This window comes from Pogona vitticeps, chromosome 2 (assembly GCF_051106095.1).
Source record: "Pogona vitticeps strain Pit_001003342236 chromosome 2, PviZW2.1, whole genome shotgun sequence".
Classification (NCBI taxonomy): domain Eukaryota; kingdom Metazoa; phylum Chordata; class Lepidosauria; order Squamata; family Agamidae; genus Pogona; species Pogona vitticeps.
The window spans coordinates 13841568-13867007 of NC_135784.1; the positions used below are offsets into that span (position 1 = coordinate 13841568).

Below are 25440 nucleotides of genomic sequence, written 5' to 3' on the forward strand. Positions count from 1 at the left end.
AAATGGATTTGGAGACAGAGAATGTTATACATGCACACACACAATGCTTAGTACAATACATAAGACAAAGCCATATATGTACAGTATATATATAATATATGTCTTATATATGTGTGTGTGTCTATATCTATATCTATATCTATATCTATATCTATATCTATATCTATATCTATATCTATATCTATATATGGCTTTGCGTGTGTGTGCGCGCACACACACACACAAACACAAAGCCATTTTCTCCACCCTTTGCAACTTCTCAAGCTGAGAGTAATCCACTTGTGTGTGTGTGTGAATTTTATTTATTTATTTATTTATTTATTTATTTATTTATTTATTTATTTATTAGCCCACACCATTACCAGTGGCTTCTAGTCGGCGTACAACAATATTAAAACTTAAAAACATTAAAAACATTTTAAAAGACAATATAAAATACAGTATCATATATTAAAAAATTCTTAAAACATTAATATTAATAAGTCCTGCTGCTCATGTGGCCAGCTAGGGAATACTGTTTAATTAAAATGCTGGCTAAACAGAAAGGTCTTTGCCTGGTTCCAAAAAGCCAAGAGTGTTGGAGCCAGGCGGATCTCTATAGGGAGGTCAAGCCAAAGTTGGGGGGCAACAGCCGAGAAGGCCCTATTTCGGCATGCCATCCCCCTCACCTCTTTCAGGGATGGCACCTTCAGAAGGGCCTCCTGGCTTGATCTTAGAGGACGGGAAGGCTCATATGGAAGAAGGCGGTCCTTTAGGTAACCAGGTCCTAAGCCATTTAGAGCAGGGGTGTCCAACCTTTCACCTTCCCTAGGCCACATTAGAAGATGAAAATTTGGTTCGGGCCGCACATACATTTGGTTTGGGCTGCATGGGGGGGGCAGCCCTAGCCGTCCTCTGCAGCCCCGCTCCAAGCGTGCTTACCGGCAGCTGCGATCTCAGACAGCAGAGGCTGCCAGCTTTGACTCCAGCAGCTTTATGGGGCCGGGAGGGGATCCAGCTATTGACGGGGACAGCGCAATACAGTCGCGCAGCCCCCCTGTCCCCTTCCCCTCCCACTCCTTCCTTCCTTCCCTCTCTCCCCCTCTACTGTTGTGACATGCTCCAGCCACATTCTGGCTGCAAGCGCCGGCAGTGTAACTTGAAACTTTGGAATTTCTTTTAAAATAAAAAAAATTGCACTGGGCCGCATTACGAGCTGACCTGGGCCGCATGTGGCCCTCGGGCCGTGGGTTGGACAAGCCTGATTTAGAGCTTTACTGTATATGTCAGAGTAAGCACTTTGAATTGGGCCTGAGCAGCAACCGGCAGCCAGTGTAAATTTTTCAGAACCGGCATGATATGAGTCCGTGCAGCAGTGCCACTTACCAGCCGCGCAGCCCGGTTCTGTGCCAATTGCAATCGTCGGACCGTCTTCAAAGGCTGCCCCACGTATAGCACATTGCAGTAGTCCAGTCTGGTTGTTACCAGTGCTTGAGTGACTGCTGCCAGGCTCCGCTCATCCAGGTAAGGGCGAAGTTGATATATTCTCTGCAGCTGTAAGAAGGCACCCCTGGACACCGAGTCCACCTGGGCTTTCAAGGTCAGACCGGGGTCAAGGAGCACCCCCAAGCTGCAGACCCTGTCCTTTAGGGGGAGTGTAATCCCATCTAAGGCAGGGAAATGGCCCTTTAACCTATCTGGCGGGGCACCTAACAGCAGCACTTCTGACCTGTCTGGATTGAGCCTCAATTTATTGACCCTCATCCAGACCATTATCGAGTCCAGGCACGAGTTCAGAACGGTGACTGCCACACCTGGATGGGTAGAGAATGAGAGGTAGAGCTGGGTGTCGTCAGCATATTGCTGACTCCTCAGCCCAAACCTCTTAACAACCTCCCCCAGCGGTTTCATGTAGATATTGAACAGCATGGGGGACAGTATGGAGCCCTGAGGAACCCCATGACACAAGCGCCATGGATCAGAGCTACTGTCCCCCAGCACCACCTTCTGGACTTGATCAGCCAGGTAGGAGCAGAACCACTGTAAAACAGTGCCTCCGATTCCCATCACAGCCAATCTGTCCAGAAGGACACCATGGTTGATGGTGTCGAAATCCACTGAGAGGTCCAGGAGAATCAACAGGGATGCATTGCCCCTGTCTTTCTCCCGGCAAAGGTTGTCAAACAGGGCGACCAAGGCAGTTTCCATCCCATAACCCGGTCCTGAAACCCGATTGAAATTGATCTAGATAATCCATTTCATCCAGGAGAGTCTGGAGCTGCTCAGCCACCACACGTTCCAACACCTTGCCCAGAAAAGGGAGGTTTGCTATTGGTCGATAGTTGTTCACTAGACCTGGGTCCAGATTAATTTTTTTTTAGGAGTGGGCGAATCACTGCCTCCTTTAATGGGGCAGGAACCACTCCCTCACTTAATGAGGAGTTGATGACCTCCAGGATCCAGGTGTGAACTCCCCTGGCAGATTTCTTTATTAGCCATGATGGGCAAGGGTTGTGTAGTGGTGGCACGAACCGATCCAAGCACCCTGTCCACATCCTCAGGTCGTAACAACTGGAACTCATCTAATAAATTATGACATAAGTCCGGAGCACTGGACACAACCGTAGGCTCTGCATCAACAGTAGAGTCAAACTCTTTGCGAATCTCAGCGATTTCCCCCTCAAAGTGTGTAACAAATTCATTACAGCGAGCCACTGAGGAGTCCAGGACCTCCACCGAACCATTAGGTTGAAGAAGGTCCCGGACCACTCGAAATAGCTCTGCTGGACGACACACCGAGGAAGCGATACGGCTGGAGAAATACTGGCATTTTGCCAGCTGTATTGCCACAGAGTAGGCCCGATAATGGGCTCTAAGCTGTGTTTGGTCATAGTCGCAGCGATATTTCCTCCATCTGTGCTCAAGCCGTCTCCCCAACCGTTTCATAGCCAAAAGCTCCTCTGTGTACCATGGAGCCATATAGGCTCTGCGGGCAGGGAGAGGACACCTAGGTGCGATCGTGTCAACTGCCCGGGCCATCTCCTTGTACCACAAGGCGACCTGGGCTTCGACAGGAGCGCCGACCATATCAGCTGGAAACTCCCCTAGAGCACTGGTTCTCAACCTTGGCTTACTCAGGAGTTGTGGACTGCAACTCCCAGAAGCCTTCACCACCAACTGTGCTGGCTGGGGTTTCTGGGAGTTGCAGTTCAAAAACATCGGAGTAACAAAGGTTGGGAACCTAGGCCCTAGAGCATTCAGGAATCCTTCAGGATCCATAAGTCTCCGGGGGTGGATCATTTTAATTGATCCCCCACCCCTGCAGAGGGTAGTAGTGGCAGAGTGTCTACATTTTACCAGAAAATGATCCGACCATGACAACGGAGTCAAAGATAGATCCACCACATCCGGACCACCATCCCCCCCTCCCGTTGAGAATACTAGGTCAAGTGTATGGCCTTCCTCATGAGTTGGGCTGATGACATGTTGAGACAGCCCCATGGTTGTCATGGTGGCCATGAAGTCCTGAGCTGCCCCTGTTAAGTTGGCCTCGGCATGGATGTTGAGGTCTCCCAGTACCAAAAGTCTGGGAATCCTCACCACCAGATCTGAGATCACCTCTGTCAACTCAGGCAGGGAGACGGGTGGTAAGCAGCAGGGTGGGCGGTACACCAGCAGAATCCCCAGTCTGTCTCACAAACCCAACACACAATACAGGCCCTCTAGACCATTTCCCAAGGGGACGGGGAGTCTGGAAAAGTGGAAGGAATCCTTGTAGACGATTGCCACACCTCCTCCTCGACCCTCCGGACAACCCTGGTGGTGGACCAAGTACCCAAGGGGACGTAACTGAGATGGAGGAACTCCTCCTCCTTTTCCCACCCAGGTCTCAGTAATGCATGCCAGGTCGGCGCCCTCATCCAAAATTAAGTCATGGATGAGGGCAGTCTTATTTTTTGCCGACCTGGCATTTACCAACAGTCCCATGTGGCCCGGGGGGGTGGCTGATATGCTCACCTGGTACCGTTTGGCTGGGAGTAGAGCTAGAAAGAGGGATAGGTGTAAGGTATCTCACCCCTTTCTCCTACGCGGGCATGCTCTACTCCCACCGCCATATCTTCCCCTGCCGTATATTGTCTCTATTGGTTGCCCCAGAGGCCCTTCAAACACCCCTGTTTCCCAGCTTGTTCCCCAGCCAGTTCTCTCAGGGAATCTGGCAGCTGGCAGGAGCCCAGCCACAGTCCCACCGTCTCTCACACAGTGAGCTGTAGAAGGCAGATGTTGTTCAGCTCCCCTGAGGGCAGCAATGCTGGTCTGGTAGGGGCCTAGAAGCAGCTCTGACTTAAAACCCTTCTTTCCCCTTGAGCCAGGTGGCTGATGTTGGGAAGGGGATCAGGCAGCCAGAAGCAACAGGGCCCAGTCCTGCAGAGCAGAGGGAGACTTAGCCAGCTCCCTTGGCAAAAGGCTGGCAGCTCCCAGAAGCATTTCCAGCTCCCAGAAGCATGTTATGTATAAAATTTCTAAGAGTAAATAAAAACTCTTAGACACAGGTCTGAAGGTGAATGCAAGAAGCAGCTTTTATTTTAGCACTGCAGCAGCGGGGAAGCTCAAGTTGGAAATCCCCCAAGAGCTTCCGAATAAATGAGGTATCAGCATTGATTTTTATACTCAAAATAATCTCCCTGCCCCAAAGACCAGTTGGCCAATGAGTTCACAATCTATCTAATTAATATCCCTTAATTCCACCCCTTTCCCACCCAAAATCAAAGCCCTCCCTCTTGATCATCCCACCTCCTTTTTATTATTCTTTCTTATGACCGTTAGTATCAATTTCCACATTCAGCAAAAGCTATTTCCAAAACACACATTTTTAGTACATTGGTTACACTGGGTCAACGGTTAGTAACATTGTTTACTTAACTTCCTGTTTTTGACTTTGTCTGGAACATTTCTGCTGACCCAGGCATCTGTGCCCAAGTTCACATCCTCTTTTTGTGTTAGTCAAGCAGCATCTTAAAATAATTCTTGCAACTGAAGCTGCAAACATAAGCAGGCTTGCTTTGCTCTTTGTTAGCCCTAAACTCTCATTGATTATCAGTAAAATTTGTTCATTATTGGGCCTCTCTTTTTATCCATAACAGGATAACTCTGCATATGCTTCTTGCTCCTGGACCTGAAAATGCACTCTGCACATGCTCCAGAGTCAGGGGTGTGGGGGGTTGGGGCAGAAGGGGGGATAAAAGTGCCTCCTCTTCCCCGGCTTTAGGAGAAAGGAGGGACCGGATTGGCCCCTATTTCCCTGGCTCTGAACCCCCCCTGAACCCCAGACCAGCCTCCCCTTCCATGGAGGAAAGCAAGCAAGGAAGAGCACTCACTCCTCACCTCTCATGTCCGTTTCCCTCTCTCACACTTTCCTTCTTGCCTTAATTGGAGTTTTCCTTTGTCCTGCATGTGGTGACACCATGACCTGGTGGGTGGGCTGGAGGCAGAGGAGAAGCCTGGGACTGACATGCAGACCCCGTCGGACAGGACCTCTGGCTTTGAACAGTGCCACGCCAGTGCCCAGCAGGGCGGCCAGTCATTTGTGCCCACCACCATCTACATAGGAGTAGCAAAAGGGAGGTGCTGAGGTTTGCAGAGTGTGGCCAGGGCTAAGCACAAATGCAATGAAATGGGTGGCAGCAGCCATATCCCCTTCGGTCCATTGAGCCCACCACAAGCTACCAGTTCTTGGAATCTGAGCTCATAGCTTTTCATTTCTCTCTCTCTCTTGTGTGTGTGTGTGTGTTTTTAAAAAAAGGCAATGCTGCACATCTAACTCATACCTAAAACACACACACTATTCACTTCCTAGGTCTCTCCACAAAGACAAGTGTTTAATTTGCCAACATCCTGAAATGGCTCTCTTCTCAAATCACTCCACCACTCTGTGAAATTGACAAGGAAAGGCTCACTTTTGGTTCATTTCCAGTAATTCCAAGTGCTGGAAAAGAACCAAAACAGAACCACCCTACCTGCAACACTATAAATAGATGGCCTTGCAAAAATGGGGTTCTCTATTCTTCCCGATTTATACTTAGAATCGATCTAAGGCTATTCACAGACACAATAAAAAGTTGAAATGTTTTTGTTCATTTATTTATTTATTTAAAAATCTTTGTGCCTCACCTTTCTCCTTAAAAAGGACCCAAAGTGGCTTACATCATTAAAATAGAGTATTTAAGTGGTGAGCATACAAATAGAAAAAGAATCAAGCAGATAATTCTGTACACCAAAAAGCATTGGCAATGCAAAAACACATTCACAGCAGCAAGGCACAACAATTCATTTAAACTACCCACTCAGGCAGGCAGTCACCCAGGGGAAGTTTGCCTGAAGAGAAAATGCTTTGCCTGCTTGGGGATTTTTTATTTAAACAGCCGCAGACCAGAGAATTAATTCTATGCAATTATGATCAAATGCAGCTATTGAACGAGAAATGGACGACAGCATCAGATTTATTTATTTATTTATTTAATATCCTGCCTATCTGGTCTTGCGACCACTCTAGGCGGCTTCCAACACATAAAAACAACCTATCAATATAACAAAAAGAAATAATAAACAAATTCTACAAGATGGAAAGAAAATAACAGAAGGAAAATGAAGAAGGAAAAGTTAAGTATTAACTGGAGGGAAGGCCTGCTTAAACATCCAAGTTTTTAATTGGTTTTTAAAAATACCCAGCGAAAGGGCCGCACGAGTCTCTGGAGGAAGGTTGTTCCAGAGGTGAGGAGCGACTACTGAGGCCAGGTTTCTTGTTTTTTCCCTTCCGGGCCTCCCTCAGCGTCAGGCTCCTCAGCCTTACCTCCTGACTCGATCGAATGATACGGGTAGATCTTGGTGGGAGTAGGCGTTCTGTCAAATATCAAGGCCCTAAACCTCGTAAGCTTCAAAACTTTGAAGTCAATGCAGAACCAAATGGGCTGCCAGTGCAGTGCGGCCAAAATAGGAGAAATATGATGGTATTTTCTCACCCCGCTAAGGTGTCTGGCCACCGCATTCTGCACCACTTGGAGTTTCCGCATCAGCCTCAAAGGTAACCCCACGTAGAGCGCATTACAGTGGTCTAATCTTGAGGTTACGAGTGCATGTACCAAGGTAGTGAATGCCCCGACATCGAGATAGGGTCGCAGCTGGACTATCTGCTGAAGATGAAAAAAGGTGGTACAGACCACCGATGCCACCTGAGTTTCCATGGTGAGCACCGGGTCCAGATGGATCCCCAAGCTGCAGACCCCAATCTTAGCGGCAAGGGTCACCCCCCCAAACATGTGTTTCCCAAACCACCTACAGTGGGGGCGCCCACCCTCAGGACCTCTGTCTTGTCCGGGTCCAGCCTCAGCCCATTTTCCTGTATCCATTGCAGTACAGCCTCCAGGCAGCGCCGAAGGGACAGAACATTATCTCCTGCAGTTGGTGAAAAGATGTAGAGCTGGGTGTCATCAGCATATTGATGACACGATGCTCCACATCCCCTGATGACCCTACCCAGCAGCCTCATATAGCATTGGGGAGATAATCGACCCCTGTGGAACCCCACAATGGAGACTCCACGGGGCCAAGACACTCCCCCAAGCTGTACTCTCTGGGGACGGTCCTCCAGGAAGGAACGGAGCCAGGCAAATGCCAGGCCACCTATTCCCAACTCAGAGAGCCTCCCCAGGAGGATACGTACCGTGGTCGACGGCATCGAAGCCTGCTGAGATGTCGAGGAGGACCAACAGAGGCATTTTACCCCACCAGCCTCCCTCCACAGGTCATCGTACAGGGCAACCAATGCTGTTTCTGTACCGTGGTGCGGCCTGAAGCCCGAATGAAACAGATCCAGGGCATCTGTTTCATCCAAATGAGCCTGAAGCTGATCAGCCACCACCCTCTTGACCACTTTGCTGATGAAAGAAACATTGATGACGGGCCTATAATTGCCAATTTCGTCCGCCGTCAAATTAGGTTTCTTCCTTATGGGCCTAATGAGTGTCTCCTTGAGGGCAGGAGGAACTCTGCCCTCAAATAGATGAAGCTATTTATGACACAGAACAAGGAAAATCAGCCAGAATTATATGTTTATAAAACACTACATTTCCTCCTTTTTTCCCACTGGCCCTCCAGTTATAAACACGAATTGTTTCCAACCATTTAGTAATCTTTTGCTGTTAGTCGTTAAGTCGTGTCTGACACTTCATCACCCCATGGACCAGAGCACGCCAGGCCCTCCTGTCTTCCACTGCCTCCTGGAGTTGGGTCAAATTCATGTTGGTAGCTTCAATGACACTGTCCAACCCTCTCGTCCTCTGTCGTCCCCTTCTCCTCTTGCCTTCACACTTTCCCTGCACCAAGGTCTTTTCCGGGGGGGGGTCTTCTCATTAGATGGCCAAAGTATGGAAACCTCAGCTTCGTGATCTTAATAGCTTAGTAGCAATCTTAATAGCTAACAATTTGAAAGGACAGGTTCCTGAAATTCAGCAAATTTGGCCCAAGAATGTTCAGATGGAAAAAGGAAACCATGGAGAAACAGTAGAAAGGCATGTACATGAAGGAGATAAAAAGTTCCTAGACAATATAATGATCAGGTTTCCTGAAGTAAAATATTTACTGCAGCAAAAAGAAGTATCAGTTTAAAAGTCAAACTGACAAAAACTTCTACTGAAATAGAAGACCTCCCAGAAAATGGAAAATTACTGAAGGCAAAAATAGAGGACTATGTTTTTCCTTCTCTCCATGGCGCGGGAAACAGAGTTTTCAGTACACAAAACGCACCAAGTAAAAACATCTAGATAAACGAGAAACTTAAAAATAAAAGTTTGGCTAAAATACTGCAAAGCTTCCTTGACCAACGGGAAATGAGAAATACATATTCCCAAGACATGTTTCTCAAAGACCTTCAACGGCTTTTAAGTCACCATTGTGTTCCGGTTGTTCTGTTTCATTCAACCAACTGTAACCATGAGAAGGGTTTTGATTTACATGAAATGTTGAAGGAATGGTTTCTGGAGGCCACCCTCACCCCTACAGAGCCTCCAGGATCACGCAGGAATTTGAACCCAGGTCTCTTGAGTCTAAGTTCAACACTCTTGGCACTATACCTCTGGCTCTCAATCCCCTTATCATACAGAAATTCTCACCAAATCTACAGTATTGCTTTCAGTCTTTCCATATGGCACATATGTGAAGGAGGGCGTGAGAAATCAGTTGTGAGTCTTTTATATCGAGTAAACCCTGGGGAGGTTACCATAAGGAGGAACTGATTTGATGGAACTTAATTGCTGTTGTTACTCATGCTCACTGTACCCCAACAGGCCTCTTATTACCCGTTATGCTTCCCTGTTGGCTGGAAACGTTCAGGTTTCCTCATAATTCTATTCTTCTCCTATTGTTCTTCACATGTAATTACGTGAAGTAGAAAGTGCATCTGTGTTTCTTTTCAACTCGAAGTAGGAATCACATGCGACTGAAAACTGATGGATTTTTTTTCCTTCCCCTCATTTTGGAATTATGGGAAACATGACAAACATACAAAGTAGTCCAGGAAGGAAAGAAAGAACAAAGACTGCCTTGCACTGTTCCTGGGAAGGATATAAATAATTCTGAAAATGTCACAGATTTCTTTGGTTGTAGTTGGAGGTGAAAGTAACTTTGTTATTCACAAAAAAATTACTGAGAAACAGGAACAAATATTTTTAAGGCCTCACCACCGAGATTTGATGGGTTAAATTTTTACAGAAACCCTTTTCACTGTACAGGGAACATTTCAACTGATTGTTTCCAGCATGAGTGTGTGACACTGAAAGAGTGGCTACTTGGTGTGGATTCTGTGATGTTTACTCAACCTGTCACCCGAACGGAAGCTTTTCCCACACTCCATGCATTTGAAGGGTTTCTCTCCTTTGTGAACCATTTCATGGGAACGAAGGTGATCCCTACGACTGAAGCTCTTTCCACACTCCAGGCATTTATAAGTTTTCTCCCCTGTGTGGATTCGGGAATGGACAGTAAGATCACAACTCTGACTGAAGCTCTTTCCACACTCCTGACACTTAAAGCGTTTCTCCCCAGTATGGACTCTTTGGTGTTGTCTAAGGGTCTGGGCTGACTTTAAATGTTCTCCGCATTCAGAGCATTTATAACATTTCTCCGCAATATGAGTTGCATGGTGTATCTTGACTTGATTCTTCTGTTTGAAGGCCTTCCCACACTCCGGACATTTAAACGGTTTCTCTTCTTTGTGAATGGTTTGATGCACATTAAGTGCTGACTTTTGGGAAAAGCTCTTTCCGCACTCCAGACATGTAAAGGGTTTCTCCCCCGTGTGGGTTCGTTTATGTTTAATAAGATCTCCACTCCAAATGAAGCTCTTCCCACACTCCAGACATTTATACGGCTTTTCTCCTGTGTGGATCCTTTGGTGGCTGGTTAAGATATAATTGCGACTGAATGTCTTCCCACATTCTAGACATTTATATGGTTTCTCCTCTGTGTGAGTTTTTTCATGGCTGGTAAGGTGATGTTGTCTATTGAATCTCTTTCCACACTCCAGACATTCGTAGAGTTTCTCTCCGGTGTGAATTCTTTCATGGAAAACAAGATTACCTTTACAGCTGAAGGTCTTCCCACACTCTTGGCATTCATAGGGCTTCTCACCTGCGTGGATCTTATGATGCCTATTAAGGTTGTCCTTCAGGCGGAAAGCCTTTCCACACTCCAGACATTCAAATGGCTTCTCTCCTGTATGCACGCTTTGATGGCTAACAAGGTATCTTTTCAATCTAAAGTTTTTCCCACATTCCTCGCAATCAAATGGTTTCTCTGTGGTGTGGACTGTGCGATGAGAAACAAGGTCTCCACTCTGGCGGAAGGCCTTTCCACACTCCACACATTTGAATGGCTTCTCCCCCGTGTGGATTCTCTCATGGGCAGTAAGAATTTCTCTCAATCTAAACGTTTTCCCACATTCCAGGCATTCAAAGGGCTTCTCACCTGTGTGAATTTTCTGATGGGAAATCAGGTTGGAGGTCTGGCTGAAAGTCTTTCCACACTCAAAACATTTATATGGTTTCTCCCCAGTGTGAACTCTTTGGTGGGAAGTGAGGCTTGTGCTATTGCTGAAGGTTTTTCCACACTCCAGACACTGGTTTTCAGACCGACTGAAGCTTTTTCCACACTCCAGCCATGTAAACGGTTTGTCCCCCTTGTGAATTTTCTCATGGCGATCTAGGGCCGATTTACGGGCAAAGGTTTTCCCACACTCAGGGCACTCATGGCTTCCTTTGCCTCTGGATGTTTTCTGAGGGACTTGGCCTTCCTCTCGACAAGCAAAGGGTTTCTCCATCTTCTCCTCGACTTGCTTTCCTCCAAGTTTCTTGTTTCCATCTTGATTCTCAACAATCTCTTTGGCATCTGAACATTCACCCTTTCCCTCTGCCGTTTGATGGCCTCCTCTTTTGTTTCTGCTTTCTGACATGTTTCCTGTTAAAAAAAGTAAAGAAACCTGAAGTAAGCAGCAGATAACAGATATTCAGACTAAGGAAGAAAGCACATCTGTGATGGCTTGTAACCCAAACGGCTTTCTACAATAAGAATGACAGTAAAAGATGTAACCTCCACCCCTTGAACATCCAATATTCTACAGGGACTAACAATTTAACCTAGCAAATGGCCACACCTCAGGATAAATATCGAGGAAACTCTTTGGCGTATGGTGCTGCCGAGAAGAATGTTTATGTTACAACATGCTAATTTGAACCATCATTTTTAAATCCTTAAGGATTCTCGACTTGCTGTTTTTTTTCTAATTTTATTTTTACCCAACCCATTTAGCCCCCCACTCTTTGAGGAACACCAACATCTAAGTCACGGATGATGTCAAACTGCAAATGATAGCAAAGCATGAAGAGAGAACTCAGTTTTCAGAACAGCCATAAAAGGTGCAAGATGTACGAAAGTAAGTTTTTACATAGAAAAATGCAGAGTTCAGCATTTAGGCAGAAAAAAATCACAAATGCATCATTATAAGGTGGGTGACTGCTGGCTTCACAGCAAATGTGGCAGAATACCTCAAGTATCAGCAACTGATTTGGAATTATTTGTTTCTGTTTCACCTGAGAACGAACCACCCTCGGGTGTTAAATGAGTCTGACAGTGAAGAGTGGGAGCAACCTGGAGAGAGTCGCATTACTTCTACAGTATGTGATGAAGTGTATTTTTCTAATTAGAGATGGGTTATGTAGTCATGTTTTAACCATAGAGAAATCCATTTTGAGTCTGACACAGGCTAAGTTCTGGAAAATTACTAGTAGTTATTTTCAGCTTCATGTCGCTAACCTTATTGCTGCAGCTGGAGAGAAAAACATAGCAGAGTCAAAATATCTCTAACCTGAAGTATAAACAATTCTTTGGTGTTGGTGGGAAAGTAGGGCGTACCCTATGCTAATTCTTTCCTTCGTGATTGGTCGAATATGTCAGGAAGGGGCAGGTTGGAGAAATTTACAAGAGGTTGGAAAAACAGGAACTCTGAGAGAGAGAAGGAAGAAGAGAGTTTTGGGTATCTTGAAACATGGCGAAGGAACCTGATTTAACAATATGGACTGCGTAAGAATATCGTTTGTTTTCCTTAGTTTATAGTTTAGATTTTGTTTTGTTCAACAGTTAATTTTTATAGAAGGTGCTGAAACGTTATGCTGTTGCTTAGAAATGAAACTGTAGAGAAATGTTTTCTTTGTTCACTTAAATAAACTCATGTTGTTTAATAATTGGCCTTTCTAGTCCTTTGAACAGAACAGTTTCCCTATAGATAATGAATTTGGCCTTACGTTACCAAAATTGAGTCATTGAACAGTAAAGATACGGTATTAAGTGGTTTCTTTTTAGTAAAATCGAAACAGACTTAAATGCAGGTTCTCCAAGAGTTCATGTCCCGGAACTGTGTTTGACTCAAGCAGTAAACTTCAATTGGGAGTGAAGGAAGCCTGGATTTTCCTGTTTCGTGGTTTTTGATCTCATTTATGAGACCAATAACTGACATGGTGGCTGCGGTGGGACGATCCACGGGCCTGATTTACAACCTGATTTCAGTAGTGTTACACCCGTGCTTTCTTTTTACACACAGTTTGCTTTGGATTATCCAGATGCTGTGGTAAATTGAAGCTGAGGGTCAGGCACGGACTGTTTTCAGTTTGAAACAGGGCAGCAACACAGCGTGGGTTGTCCTGTTAATTGTTTAAATTTTTTTTTCTCTGCTCTATTTTCTTTTCAACTGAAGCCCTGGCTGAGAAGGGTCAGTTGTGGGGGCGAATTCTGTTAAAGGACTAAGTGTAAATTTCTAAAGTGAGCTTTTTCATTGCTAAGCACAGCTAGGTCACGGTACCTTATCAGCGTTTTCAGGGCAGTTTTATGGCTGGCGGTAATTGATTGCCGAAACAGTGGGAGGTTTACAGCTCAGCGGCTGCAAGCAGTCAGCATGGCTCAGCATGTTACTGAGAGGAAAACTGGCCGGAGGAAAACATCCAGCGAATTGCGTTTGCTGATGGAGGAATCGGAGGTTGACGAGGAGCAATCGATTGTTGAAGATTCGGTTGAAGAAGAAGACCAATTGGATTTACAAATGGGTGGGTACCCCCAGGAGTTTGACCCACTACCTATTCCAAGCCGGAGAAATTCCAGAGGGCGAGCGCAGGAGCAACATCCCCAACCCCAACCTACAGAGGAAGCCGTTGGTGAGAATCCGTCTGGTGTGTGGGGGGGTAATCCAACCACACTGATGCCTGTGTCTGAGGAGTTAACCCAGCTGGTTGCAGATCTAGTGAGGACCCAAAAGGAGTTTGTTAACACTTTGAATCAGGCTGAGAAAGTAAAGACTAAGTGCAGAGAGCAGAAGGTGCAAGAGCTGCAAGAACAGAGAAGGGCTAAACAGGCAATTAAAGACTCTATAGCCAGTGTGGATAGGGGAAGTCTACCTAGATACCAGGAGGGCGATTGTGTGTTGAGCTTCCTTAAGAATTTCGAGCAATCTTGCCAAGATTTGGAGATACCTAGGGACTGGTACGTTAAGTTACTGCGTACCCAAGTTGCTGGACAGTTGGCCACAATAATAACCAAAGTGGCTGAGGAAGATTATGATTGGTTTGAATTAGTTTGGGTTATTAAACAATGATTTGGTTATACAAAAGAGCTACTGAGGCAGAATTTTAGAAAAATCAAGAAACTGCCTAATGAGAGTTATGCAGCTTTAGCTGACAGGCTGGAATTTTTAGGAGACCAATGGCTGGACTCTTTGAAAATCAGATCTGTAGCAGATATGAGAAAGGCATTGTTCATGGAGCAATTTATGAATTTGGTCCCTTTAGAGTTGAGGAGTTCTTTGCTTGAGAGAGAATTTAAAGACCTCCAATCCCTTGCGCTGAGGACTGACGAAATGTTATTGTTTAGGAAGCCTGAACCAGCGCCTAGAGCCAGAGCAGAGGCGCCTAGAGCAGAGGCACCTAAGAGACAAAGCCAGCCTGATTTTAAAAAGCCTTACTATCAAGAGTATAGGCAGACTTCAACTGATCAGCGCAGGAGTTTAGCTCCAAATCAAAGCAGACCCACTTTTGCTTGTTTTAAATGCAGTGGCCCTCATCTACAAAAGGACTGTGGACTATCTCAAGGACCCCCTAGTCAAGCTAGGAAGTCAGATGTTAGGACACCGGTACCTGCGCCACGCAAATATAAGGGAGGCACACCCAAAGTATCTCTGGTAAGCCCTAACACCCCAGAGAGCCAACAAGTACCAACCCAAAGCCAATCTGTTATGGGTACAGTGCCTAGACAGAATCAACCCAGCGTGAGTACTACCGCTTCACTAACCAGTGATAGACAGGCAGCGGTAAACTATTATGTGCCTCAAATATTAGATGTTCGTGGAGGAGAAGAATTAGGAACTATGAGACAATCTCCACAGGGGAAAAAGTATACCCTAATGGACCCAGGTTGTGTGATCCCTGAGTCTCAGAAAGAATGGGCTATGAAGACTTATTCTGAGGAGGTGATTTTGCCTACTGATGAAGGACAGGTGGTTTTAAATGCTTATAGTGATTCTGGTGCTGAACTTTCTTCCATATCCCGAAAATTTTTGCACCCAGAGCTGATTTTGGACAATTTAAGGTTACCTATTAGGACCTATGGTTCAGGAGAGGCGGGAGAACAACATATTCCTCTCGCGTTCGTGGAATTATCGTTCAAAAATTGGCGTGGTACTAAAATTTCCCTCAATCATGAGGGGAAACCTGACTTCTTGCTGGGAAATGACCTCACCTATTTGAATTTCAAGCAGAGCCAAGAAGGTCTTACTGTTAAAGTGGTCACCCATTCCCAAAGCCAAAAAACAGAGACTGGGGGTGGTTCTGATGAAGCTGTCCCTACTACAAACTTAGAACAGCAGCAACATCTAGTGGCAGAACAAGGTAATGCAGCTAATACAGAAGCAGAAATAGAGGAATCAGTGCCTATGGGGTCAGCTGAGTTTAAAGTGAAACAAATGACTGATCCCTCACTAGCTTCCTTGAGAGCACAAGCGGATGACTATGCTCAAAACCCAATACCACAGCAAGTTAACTTTGTGTGGGGCCAGAATGGACTTTTGTATAGAGAATATCATCCCAAATCACACTTGAACATGCAACCCACACAACAGCTTGTAGTACCACAGGAATACAGACTGAGGATTCTTGAGTTAGCTCATGACAATCCATCTAGTGGTCACCAAGGTGTGCAAAAAACTTTAAAAAGAATTTCTCAGCATTTTTATTGGCCTGGTATTAACAAAAATGTGAAGGACTATGTCAGTTCTTGTGACTGTTGCCAAAGGACTGGTTATCAGGCAGATAAAACAAAGTCTGAAATGTACTTGATGGAAATACCTGATCAAGTTTTCCAGTGTTTGCAAATGGATGTCATGGGACCTTTTGTTCCAACTAAGTCTAAGAAGAAATACATCATCTCTTTCATCTGCCAGTCGTTGGATTGAGGCCTATGCGTTGAGCAATCTAAGAGCTTCCACCATCGCACGCATCATCATAGACTGTGCTCATGTATTGGAGTACCATCTCAGATAATTTGCGATCAGGCGGGGGCGTTTCGTAGCTCCTTAATGGACAAAATTTGTGAACTTAGTGGAATAGAAATAAAATTTAGCTCCGCCTATCATCCTGAAAGTCATGGGTTAATTGAGAGAGGTCAACAAACCTTACTGAGGATGATCAAGACCATGGTACAGGTGTATGGTAACATTTGGGACGATCTGTTACCATTTGCTTTATTTGCTTATCAAAGTTCTGCTCATACTTCTCTTGGTGGTTTCTCTCTAAGTGAAGTAGTATTTGGGAGGAATCTACAAGGACCTTTGGATTTCCTGAAATCTGATTGGGAAGGTGTGGTGAAAAGCAGCACAGTTCCAGTTGCTGATTTTGTCAGAAATCTGCAAGAAAAACTGTTAGCTGTGCAAGAATTGGCTAAGGACAATTTGCTAAATGCTCAATCAACCCAGAAGCTCTACCATGACAGACATTCCAGGCACAGGGAATTTGCTGTGGGAGATTTGGTTCTTGTTTTAAACCCCCTCAGACTTTCTAAGTTAGAAGTTGGCTGGGAAGGTCCAGGGGAAGTGGTACAGAAACTGGGGAATAACAATTATTTAGTAAAAATGTTGAATTCTGATAAAAAGCCTGTAAGTTACCATATCAATAGGTTGAAATTATATAAAGACAGAACTGCAATGGTTTTGCAATATAATGTTGCTTGTTACCAGTCTGAATATGAGCCTGTAGATATGCTAGCTGAATTAAAAGATGCTGGTACTTGGTCTGACAATCTTGTTTTGACAGGTACTTCACTCCAGAAGGAAAAGCTGTACCAAATCCTAGAAAAGTATCAAGATGTTTTTTCAGATAAGCCAGGTTACACAAATTTGGTCAGTCATGAAATTATCACTACTGACAATCAACCAATTCGGTCTAGTCCATACAGAGCAGTTGGCGATCATGCTCTACGGATTGAACAAGAGATACAAAAGATGTTATCTCTGGATGTAATTGAGGAGTCATCATCCCCATACTCATCTCCAGTGGTTCTGGTTTCGAAAAAAGATTCTACTGGTAAGATCCTTGATGAGATAAGGTTCTGTGTTGATTACAGGAAGTTAAACAGTGTTACTGTTTCAGATCCTTATCCATTGCCTAGACTGGATCATTTAATTGAAAAATTGGCCAAGGCAAATTTTATCAGCATAATTGACTTAAAGAATGCTTACTGGCAGCTGGATTTAGCCGAAAATTCACGAGATAAGACCGCTTTTATCACTCATGTAGGCACTTTTAGATTCAAAAGGCTACCATTTGGATTGAAAAACGCAGGAGCATCCTTTCAGAGAATGATAGATAAAGTGTTAAAAGGTCTACCTTTTGCTAGTGCTTATCTTGATGATGTTGCTATTTTCAGTTCTGATTTTGACTCTCATATGTCTCATGTTGAAACTGTGTTGTCTAGAATTCATCAAGCTGGACTTACTGTCAAAGCTAGCAAATGTCAATGGATGAAAGGGAAGGTCATGTACTTGGGTCATTTGGTTGGTCAAGATGAGATTCATACTCTGCAAGCCAAAGTTCAAGCTATCAACGATTGGCCTATTCCAAAAACTAAGAAGCAAGTGCGTTCATTTTTAGGTGTAGTTGGCTATTACAGGAAATTCATCCCTGATTTCAGTGAATTGGCTACACCTCTGACAGAGCTAACTAAGAAGAGACAACCTGTCAAAGTTAATTGGACCCCCGAGTGCCAAGGGGCTTTTGAAGCCTTAAAAGCGAAGATTATTCATGCCCCTATACTGAAATCACCTGATTTTGATAAGCCTTTCATTTTGCAAACCGATGCTTCAGAATTTGGATTAGGAGCTATTTTGTTACAGCAAGGGGAGGATGGGAACCTATATCCTATCTCATACTTCTCTAGAAAGCTCTTGGAAAGAGAGAGGCATTATGCAATCCTTGAAAAAGAGGCTCTTTCTATATATTGGTCTCTTAATCTTTTAAGACCTTATTTATGGGGGCGTAAATTTACACTCCAAACTGATCATAGAGCCTTAGTCTGGTTACAAAAGATGAAGTCTCAGAACCAAAAATTGTTAAGATGGAGTTTAGCATTACAGGATTTTGATTTTGAAGTTCAACATATACCTGGGAAGCTAAATGTGGTGGCAGATGGACTTTCCAGGATGTACTGCGAAGATCCAGATGTTCCTGACCGCTAAAGAAGATGGAAGATGGTTGGAGTAGTTACTGTGGTTAATAAACTAACATGCTTGTTTCCTTTTTGTATATCTGAATGGTGTGCCAAAAGATTATATTACTGTTATTGTTTGTTATAATCCATATATAATCACTTACTTTTAGTTGTTTTATCAATTTACTTTAAATTAGCTCAGAATAACTGTTCTGAATTTAGAAGAAATTTAGCGGGGGTGTGTGATGAAGTGTATTTTTCTAATTAGAGATGGGTTATGTAGTCATGTTTTAACCATAGAGAAATCCATTTTGAGTCTGACACAGGCTAAGTTCTGGAAAATTACTAGTAGTTATTTTCAGCTTCATGTCACTAACCTTATCGCTGCAGCTGGAGAGAAAAACATAGCAGAGTCAAAATATCTCTAACCTGAAGTATAAACAATTCTTTGGTGTTGGTGGGAAAGTAGGGCGTGCCCTATGCTAATTCTTTCCTTCGTGATTGGTCGAATATGTCAGGAAGGGGCAGGTTGGAGAAATTTACAAGAGGTTGGAAAAACAGGAACTCTGAGAGAGAGAAGGAAGAAGAGAGTTTGGGGTATCTTGAAACATGGCAAAGGAACCTGATTTAACAATATGGACTGCGTAAGAATATCGTTTGTTTTCCTTAGTTTATAGTTTAGATTTTGTTTTGTTCAACAGTTAATTTTTATAGAAGGTGCTGAAACGTTATGCTGTTGCTTAGAAATGAAACTGTAGAGAAATGTTTTCTTTGTTCACTTAAATAAACTCATGTTGTTTAATAATTGGCCTTTCTAGTCCTTTGAACAGAACAGTTTCCCTATAGATAATGAATTTGGCCTTACGTTACCAAAATTGAGTCATTGAACAGTAAAGATACGGTATTAAGTGGTTTCTTTTTAGTAAAATCGAAATAGACTTAAATGCAGGTTCTCCAAGAGTTCATGTCCCGGAACTGTATTTGACTCAAGCAGTTAACTTCAATCGGGAGTGAAGGAAGCCTGGATTTTCCTGTTTCGTGGTTTTTGATCTCATTTATAAGACCAATAACTGACACAGTAGTCTAGAGTGCACACAAGCGTAACAACTTTTGAGCACAGTAGCAACAGCACCTTCCGGTCGGTCACTGTGTTTCCCATGACTAGGTACATCAAAGCGTTTTTCTCCTTGGATCCTTTTCTCTTTTCGGAGCAGCTCAGAAGTGAAATTATAGATTTTTGGAGGTGTGAAAGGAGCTGGGCTGAGTTCATTACAAGTAGTCCTGACATCTGGTGTCCAGCTTGGCCACTCGAGTGGTCCTCTAGGCAAGGAAATACTTCAAGATTTGGGAAAGAGCAAAAGTGCCGGCAGTTTGTCGATTTTTAGAATGCCTCAGAAAGCTCAGATAAAGGGGAGGGGAGAGTGGACACCGGTTGCCACAATGAAGCTGATAATCCCTGATTCGCCACAACAGTCTCGGTTAATTCAAACCCCTACCAAGAAATACTCCTAAGCGTTTTAGGAAAGAAAGAAATTCTCCCTTGAATATATTTCAATATATATGCAATATGATTGAAGGATTGCCTTTTTCTCTGCCACTGTGCAGCTCGTGAACCATACACAGAGACAGTAGGATAATATGCTCTCAATCGAACTCCGATAGAAGGTGATTAACAAACTCTCAGTCAATTGTTGCTTTCTAAGAATCCTTAGAAAATACAACCGTTGTTGTGCCTTCCTGATTAACGCAGCGGTGTTTGCACTCCAAGTCAGGTCATTTGTTATGATAGTCCCAAGAAACTTACATTCAACCACCTGTTCCACACAAACTCCATCTATATACAGTGGCTGAATGTCTGCTCTTTTTTTCCTATAGTCCACTATGAATTCCTTGGTTTTTTGGATGTTAAATAAAAGATTGTTTTTTTTGCACCAGCGGGATAGCTGTAATACCTCGTCCCGATACGCAGACTCATCATCCCCAGAGATAAGTCCTACTAGTGTAGTATCGTCTGCAAATTTGATAATCCTATTACTGGGATGGTTATTGGTGCAATCCGATGAATAAATGGAGAACAGTAGTGGACTAAGGACACAGCCTTGTGGAGTGCCAGTGCTGAGTATCTTGTCAGTAGAGATGTAGTCATTCAGTTTAACCCTTTGTGGACGATTTGTTAAAAAATCCAAAATCCACAGACAGATAGAATCTGGAAAATCAAGATCTTTAAGTTTGTCTATTAATCTGTGGGGTATAATGGTGTTAAAAGCAGAGCTAAAGTCCGCGAACAGCATTCTTACATAATTCCCTTGTGTTTCCAAGTGGGATAAAGCCATATAAAGCACAGTATTGATCGCATCCTCGGTTGATCTATTTTCTTTATAAGCAAACTGAAGCCCATCAAAGGGATGAGGAAGGCAGGAGATAATATATTTCCGAACTAACTGCTCAAAGCACTTCATTAAGATTGAAGTTAGTGCCACCGGCCTGTAGTCATTCGGACTGTTTGTAGGCAACTTTTTAGGCAGTGGAACGATGACGGAAGCCTTGAGACAGACGGGAACTGCGCATAGTGTCAGGGATCTATTAAAAATTACAGTCCATATCCCGGCTAGCTGATCAGCACAGTCTTTTACCACCCGACCAGGAATTAAGTCGGGTCCAGCTGCTTTTCTGGAGTTAACCACTTTCATAGTCTGTCTCACATCCTGCTCATTCACAATGAAGGGGGGACTCTGCTGAGTAAATGATGGCAAACGAACAGTTTCAGTTTGATCGATCTCGAATCGAGCAAAAAAGTTGTTCAACTCCTCAGCCACCTCCACACCTCCGCCTGAGGAAACCTTTTTTGCTTTGTAGTTTGTTAGTTGTTGAACCCCCTGCCAAACTTGCCTCATGTTATTGCTGAGAAAGCAATCTTCAATTCTCCTCTTGTATTCGGCCTTAGCTTGCTTAATGCCTCTCCTCAAATTCGTTCTTGCTGCACTGTAGTCTAGATCATCCCCAGACTTAAAAGCCTTATTTCTAGCATACAACAGGCGTCTAACCTTCCCGGTCATCCAAGGTTTTTGATTGGGATAAACCCGGATACGTTTATCCACTGTGACCGTGTCAATACAGTGTGCCATATACCCTAACACTGCAGCTGTATGTTCTTCCAGATCAGGATGGTCAAAAATTTCCCAATTTGTTTGTTCAAAACAGTCCTTTAACTGCTCCATTGCTCCCTCCGGCCAGCTTTTCACTGTCTTGACTACTGGCCCTGACTGTTTTCTCAGAGGAATATACTCCGGAGCTAAAAACAGGGACATATGGTCAGACTGGCCCAAGTGTGGCAATTGTAATATCCTGTATCCATTTGCAATATTCGTGTAGACCTTATCTAAGGTGTTCAGCCCCCTAGTAGCACACCTTACATGTTGATGGAATTTGGGGAGGACTGCACGTAGATCTACATGATTGAAGTCTCCTGCAATAATGTATACAGCATCCAGAAATTTACTTTGCAAGTTGCCAATTTCATCGCCCAGATGACCCAGCGCCAAATCCGCATTTGCATCCGGCGGAATATAAACAACAAGAATAATAACAACGCTGAATTCCCGTGGAAGGTAAAAAGGTCTGCATTTAACAGACAGATATTCCAGCTCCAAAGAGCTATGACGTGTTATAATCTCTGAGTTTGTGCACCAGCTCTCTCTAACAAACACGCACAATCCTCCTCCTCTGCACTTCCCCACATTCCTGTCTCTGTCCAAACGATGTAATAAAAAACCTTCCATATCAATAACAGTGTTTGGAATAGTGGGGTTCAGCCAGGTTTCAGTGATTAACAGCACGCAACAGTTTTTCACAAACTTACTTGAGGAGACCTGTAACCTTAAGTCATCCATCTTGTTTGCCACTGATCTGGCATTAGTCAGAAAGAGACTTGGGAGTGGTAGTCGCTTTGTCTGTTTTTGCAGCCTATACAAAACACCAGCCCTGCAGCCCCTTTTTTTCTTCCTCTCCTTACGTTTCCTTTTCCTTCTCACTCTCGCTTTTGCTGGAATTACAGTCCACAGAGAGCCAGGGGACCTTGCAATCTCTGATGGTATGCCATGTTTCCAAATAAACTTAGCTGTTATCTCCTGTTTACATTGCAATCCAATCCTCATAAGTTCACAATTGCTGTAGAGTATATTCACTCCGCCGGAGGTATTCACAACACCAGATAATACACACAAAAACATCCATAAAGAACGCCAAGTCGAAGAGCACTGAGCTGCAGAACCTGAATGCAATATGAATGGTTTCCCCCCTATTTGATGCCATGGGCAAGGAAGTTGAAACAGAGACAACCTGAGCTGAATCACAAACACCATAAAGTTGGAAAGGTTATTTCTATCACAACCGATAAACAGGGAACCAGGTCTAGTTATCTGCTCTTCTGAGACTGGAAGAAAAGATATTGACTTCTGGAATAATAGAAAAGTGGCATATTGTACTTTTTTGCAATAAATGACCCAAATTCCTCCAGGCAGCCTGGCCAGCTAGTGGACTCTGGGACATGTAGTCCAAGTAGTCATATATCCACACTGTAGACACTACAATAAACACATTACAGTTAAATTGCTAGGATGAAAGTATCAGATAAAGTTGGTTCAATCAGAAAAGACTCATAGTAAGCAAACTGAGTTACAGGTCACCCTCAGTCGGTCACTATTTTTGCTCATCTCCCAGCAGTTCTACACTTAAAACTCATTTTGTTTCTAACTACGTCGCACTTGTGCCAAAAGACTGAGGAAGAAATACATACAGCGGCCTATTTTGAGGAGCAGATTCCTGACGATTCAGAAGAAGGTGGCAAAAGACTGGTCCAGAATTGATCCTAGGGTACAGGATGCAGAGAAAGCCAGCATTAGGCAAACGTCAGTCCTGGTGGAAATAAAAGTAAAATCTTATTAAAAAGAAATAAATCCTTTGCACTGAAAGGGGATATCATCTTTAAAAGCAAGCAGACGATGGAGAAAGCTGGACCATAACTACCCATTCTGGGACTGAGGGCAAATTGCAGGACAAGTCAGCTTTTAAATTCCGGGTGTGGAAATAATAAAGGAAGAAATCCCACCTTTGGGGACACCCTGCCATCATCTCCCCTCGCCTATAAGCAATGACCAGAGTCCCCTTCCTTCCATCACTCTAACCACAACACCACCCTGTGCAGCAGAATCGTACGGGAGGGAGGGGCAGAAAAGTGCAAACAAATATCCAGAAAATTCAACAGAGGGAAAACTAACCCATTGTGTCCCTTGCGGGGGGGGGGGGAAGGCAAGTATAAACGCGAAAAAGAAATTTCCAAGGTCTGGAAATGGATTAGAAGGCGATGAGAAGCTGCGATCCCAGGAAAAGAGGACGATCCACCCGACTTGCCTCCAAAACCGTTTGAAAGGAAGGGCGGAAGTCGGTACCAACAAGTGGTAAGGAGGAAACGACACGTGACAGGCCTAATTGACCAACCAGGACAAAGGCTGGGAGGACTAAGCCCCGATTGGCTCCTCTGCAGCAGGAAGGAAGAGGGAGCCTAGAGCAAAAGAGCATTTCCGTAAAAGAGACAGCCTCTCCGTTTCCCCATTTCCTGCCCTTCTAGGAATATCAAATCTAATAATTGTAACCCTTGCAGAGCCAAGCCCCCTTCCCTGTGCTTTCCTCCCAAGTAGGGTTGCCAAATAGAAAAGGAGGACATAGAAAGCAAAAAAGGAGGACAGAGGAGGACGTATTAGGGGCGGGCCGGCTCTGTGTGCGGGGTGGGGGCTTTTGGAATGAGGCATTGGGGAGAATAGCTCTTTGATCATGGGGCAATACCATGGCCATTCAACCTACTCAGTCTTAGTTTAAAAGGTCAAGACTGGGAAAGTTACATTTTTTGGGCTACAAAACTCAGAATCCACTGGCCACTGTGTCTTCTTGTTTTAAAAACACAAATCTACATATACATTTACTGGGCTCCCAGGACCAATGGAGACAATCTATTCCTTCCTTTAATGGAGATCCATCCCCCTTTTTTATTTATTGATGTTTTTTACTTTTATACAGCCCATCTGGCTGCCAAGGCCACTCTGGGCATTTTATGAAAAACAGAAGGCGTTGTGAGTCAGATATAAGAAATCTGGGAGTGTTAAAACACTCTTGCACCAGCAAGCATGAGATTTGACCATACACAGACTCAAAAGAGAACAAGCGCTGTTTATTATGAGTGGCCACTCGGGTCCCCCAGGCACGAGGAACACTGACCCAAAAGTACAAAGAGCTTTTTTTATGCCTTCTAACCACAAGGAAATACATGTACAGAAGAATCCTCATTGGCTGAAAAGTAGGTCAAGGGAGTTGTTAAGTATGCATTCTATAGGGTAGGGAAGCAAAGGGGCATATGTTTTCTAAGTATGCAGTCACCCCCACCCCCTTTTGGGTACTCTAACTTGTTTGCAAGCTGTTCTGCGGTTACATTTCAAGAGGAAATTGGGTAGACAGGATATTCGTGGTCGGCCGATGCACCAGAGCCTAGCTTCAAAGTGGAGCAAGCAGGTGCATCCGCAACAAAATCCGGTGACACGAAGTTCAGTGAGAAAAGGAAAGCCCCTCTACGCTTCAAAGCAAACCAGAAGAGCGAGGGTCTGGGGAGGGGTCTGTGGAAGCATCCTTTAATAACCTCAGGCATTCACGTTCACAGCGTGGATTTCTCTCTGCTTGAGAAATGCAAAGGGTGAAGAAAATGGATTTGGAGAGAGAGAATGTTATACATGCACACACACAATGCTTACTACAATACATATGACAAAGCCATATATATATATATATATATATATATATATATATATATATATATATGTCTTATATGTGTGTGTGTGTATGAATTTTATTTATTTATTTATTTTATTTTATTTTATTTTATTTTATTTATTTATTTATTTATTTGCACTATTTTTAGCCGCACCATTACGAGTGGCGTCTGGGTGGCGTACAACAATATTAAAACTTAAAAATATTAAAAACATTTAAAAAGACAATATAAAATATCATATATTAAAACAATTCTTAAAACATTAATATTAATAAGTCCTGCTGCTCATGTGGCCAGCTAGGGAATACTGTTTAATTAAAATGCTGGCTAAACAGAAAGGTCTTTGCCTGGTGCCG

The 25440-nt window shown here is 43.9% G+C and overlaps 1 protein-coding gene across 3 annotated transcripts; it reads right to left on the reverse strand.

Annotated features, from left to right (window-relative positions):
* Positions 1 to 4532: 4532 nt before the first annotated feature.
* On the reverse strand, positions 4533 to 25041 carry LOC140703794 (uncharacterized). Of its 3 annotated transcripts, none has more exons than XM_078387773.1 (3): positions 23544 to 25041; positions 23063 to 23181; positions 4533 to 11484 (listed from the first exon to the last, which is right to left on the reverse strand). In XM_078387773.1, exon 3 carries the CDS (start codon positions 11477 to 11479, stop codon positions 9815 to 9817), a length of 1665 nt encoding a protein of 554 aa, XP_078243899.1. In that variant the 5' UTR covers positions 11480 to 11484; positions 23063 to 23181; positions 23544 to 25041; the 3' UTR covers positions 4533 to 9814. The 3 variants fall into 3 exon arrangements, with proteins under 3 accessions (XP_078243899.1, XP_078243900.1, XP_078243898.1); XM_078387774.1 differs by lacking the exon at positions 23544 to 25041 and adding an exon at positions 23375 to 23462; XM_078387772.1 differs by lacking the exon at positions 23544 to 25041 and having other exon boundaries at positions 23063 to 23472.
* Positions 25042 to 25440: the final 399 nt, after the last annotated feature.

Excerpts from the sequence above, each read along its gene's own strand:
- LOC140703794 (XM_078387773.1), bottom strand. The coding sequence starts at position 11,479 with ATGTCAGAAAGCAGAAACAAAAGAGGAGGCCATCAAACGGCAGAGGGA.